This window comes from Drosophila hydei, unplaced genomic scaffold, assembly GCF_003285905.1.
Source record: "Drosophila hydei strain 15085-1641.00,03,60 unplaced genomic scaffold, DhydRS2 tig00000001-arrow-pilon, whole genome shotgun sequence".
In the NCBI taxonomy this organism is placed as follows: domain Eukaryota; kingdom Metazoa; phylum Arthropoda; class Insecta; order Diptera; family Drosophilidae; genus Drosophila; species Drosophila hydei.
In genome coordinates, this window is record NW_022045643.1 from 13,340,802 (window position 1) to 13,343,759 (window position 2,958).

General features: G+C 36.6%; 1 protein-coding gene across 1 annotated transcript; it reads right to left on the reverse strand.

Annotated features, from left to right (window-relative positions):
• Window positions 1-281: 281 nt before the first annotated feature.
• LOC111597624 lies at window positions 282-699 on the reverse strand. Its single transcript, XM_023312422.2, has one exon. It carries the CDS (start codon window positions 646-648, stop codon window positions 331-333), a length of 318 nt encoding a protein of 105 aa, XP_023168190.2. The 5' UTR covers window positions 649-699; the 3' UTR covers window positions 282-330.
• Window positions 700-2,958: the final 2,259 nt, after the last annotated feature.

A 2,958-nucleotide genomic window follows, 5' to 3' on the forward strand; every position in this document is an offset into this window, starting at 1 on the left:
GCGCATTCTTTAAAAATAGTTGTTTATTTGGCATTAGCGCTCCTTAGACGTAAACCACGCGTGCTGTGTATTGTGAGAGTGCTACCAGACAGTTCAATTTAGGGATTAGCAAAGTGCGCAACCTTGTTATACGCGTAATCGGTTTTATTTTGAGTAACATAAATATTAACCTAGTGTATTTGCTCTCTTAACAGCACTGTTAATATTACGAAAATCCCAATTTTAAATTTAATTTTTATTTATATTATTATATATTTATTATTTATTTATAATATCCGCACGTTATTTATCATTCATTTATTTGTGTTGCGATTCACTCAAGCGAAATGCTTAGCATGGAGTACCACTGGCGTTGAATAAGCAAAAGTTCTTGCTGAGCAGACCAAATCCTTTTAACAAATTAAATTTTTGTTTGCTTTCCGTGGGATGCCTGTGGCTTGGCTGCAGCTTTGTGAGCTGCTCCATAATATCCGTCAACATTTGCTGAGCAATGTTCGCCTTGCGCCTGAGCCACTCCAAGCCCAAGTTCCCCATATCCTCCACATCCATAAGACCTGAGCCAGGCTGCAGCCCACTGCATCCCCTACAGGCCTTCGGCGGCCCCCTCGCCTTCGACTGCTCGCCTGGGCTGCTGTTAGCCGGTGACATTTCTGCTCTTGCTCCCACTGGCTTACACACGACACTGATAACAATTGAACTTACGTAGTTGCTGCGGCAGCTGCTGCTGCTGCTGCTGCTTTACTTGATACACAAATCATTCTGTTGGCAGCTCCAAAGCTTTGATAGCCAACGGGTAAACGTTTAGGCAGCAGCTCGACTGCTGTTTTCCTGCGCCCCGCTCTGCGATACCCCTCTTATTATTCCGTGCTGACTCGTTAAATACTGCCGACGTTAAGCAGCCGCTGGCGCTGACTGCGTTTGCTAACGAAATAATCGTTTAAGCCAAAGAGTACACAGAATCCAAGGAAAACGTAAGAGTGATCCCAACTAGCGGCTACCCTGTATACAAATCCCATCCGCACACTCGATCACTTGCCTTTTCCTTATCTAAGAATGTCCCTCTGTGCATCTGCGTAATCCTCGAATGCCAGAGACTTGAAACTTCAGATATACATTAAGTAGCTCAAGCATGTTCTGATTATTGATCATTGAAGCTAGAGGCACAAATTACTACCAGTTATACGCAGTCTTCATACTAAGTGAGTTATCTCTCTGATTTATATCAGTATCAGACACACATAGTTATACATATATATTTACAATTTCGCCTGTAGCAGCTTGGTGTAGTTTCCAAATGATGATTGTGGCGTAATGTTGCAGTAGTATTGGTGTGATGCGGAGAGTTTGTGTAGAGTTGCAAAAGTGTTATCCGAGTGAGTGTGTCTTAGCTTAGCTACTGCTGCTGAGCGAAGACCCGGCTGTGGCAGAGTGAGAGCGAGATGGCTATATAGGAAACTACCGGATATTTCTGTTAGTGAAGTACAGCACCTCGGAAAGGTGACCATATATTTAATATAAAGTTCTGATAAACTTTCCGCCGTTGCAGAAAGCAATATGCCCAATTTTGCTCTATTTCAATGAGTATTCAGATAACATATAAAAACATTTTTGATTATTTAATTTTTATGTTCTTTAATGGTTTCCTTTTAGTTTCTTTTTTGTTTTTACATTAATAGTTTTTATTTTGTAGTTTTTTGTTTTGTTTTGTTTTTTTTTTTTTTTTTTGGTTTGTGCTAATTATATTGTTAAACATAAAAATGCTGTTTGCTTATTTTACCCATACAGACATAAGTATATCGTTTGGTTGTTTTTGCCTTTTGATTGTATTTTCTGGTTGTTCGAGTAAAATGCGATCTTTTGATTCAATCTAATTCGATTTGATTCAATTTGATTTGGTTTGGTTTGTAGACTTGCTATGTGATGTGATTTTCCTTTTGCAACTTTGTGTTAAATTCGTAAAATTCGATGTTAAATTTAATAAACCATTTATTACACATTATATAAATAAATGCATATAAAAACGGATTAAAAATACTGCAACGCCATTGCTGGACTATAAATATATATATGATTTATATACATATATATAGATAAATAATAATTAAAAAAGTGCTGCGTACGAATTCTATCAAGTGTCTAGTTCTGCTTAAATACTTTTTGTTCGCAAATGAAACTCGAATATGCAGACTCTCTTGGCTGTCCAGGGTCCATGCAATGGTCCGCCCTGGCCCTCTTCTGCCTGCCTGACAACCTATATATGGATGTATATATATATGTATCTCTGAAGTTGCTATATTCTTATAGATATATATATTTATTTATTTTGGTTTTATCTGTGGAGCTAATAAATCCAGTGAGGGCTTTATTTATTGTATATTTTGTTAATACGGTTTCTTGTTGACTTTGCTTCTAAACAAATTTTGGCACATGGTTTCCTAAACGGTTCTGAAGGTTCTCTCATATTTGCTCGGCTAGATTTCATATAAGTTTTGTTGGCTAGTTTAAAATACATCTAATTAATATGTGGAGTATTCATATGCACTAATTGTAATTTGTAGTTTGTTTTCTGCTCTCTTAACTTGGCCTTTCGATCTCTCCTTCCTCGCTTCTTAACGTTAAACTCGAGAGTTGTTGAATGTTTGCTTCTAATTTGATTACGATTTGCTTTTGATTTCTATACTTTGGTGTTAAAAACATCTATCTACACGTTGACGAACGATCGTTTATTGTAATGGAAACACTAATTGTGTAGATGCTGCGATATCGTGTCATATAACATATATCAAATACCATCATATCATCTATCAAATATGAATACTGATTCAGCTGGCGACTCGTACTCGTGTATACATTGAATATATCAAATACATTTAGTTAACATTCTTCATTCTATATATATTGGCTATATATGAAGTTATTTCTGTTTCTGTTTCTGTTTTGGTTTCTTGTTTCAGTCAA

What these genes read in the sequence shown, in the direction of transcription:
- LOC111597624 (XM_023312422.2), bottom strand. Translation starts at nt 648, where the DNA reads ATGTCACCGGCTAACAGCAGCCCAGGCGAGCAGTCGAAGGCGAGGGGG.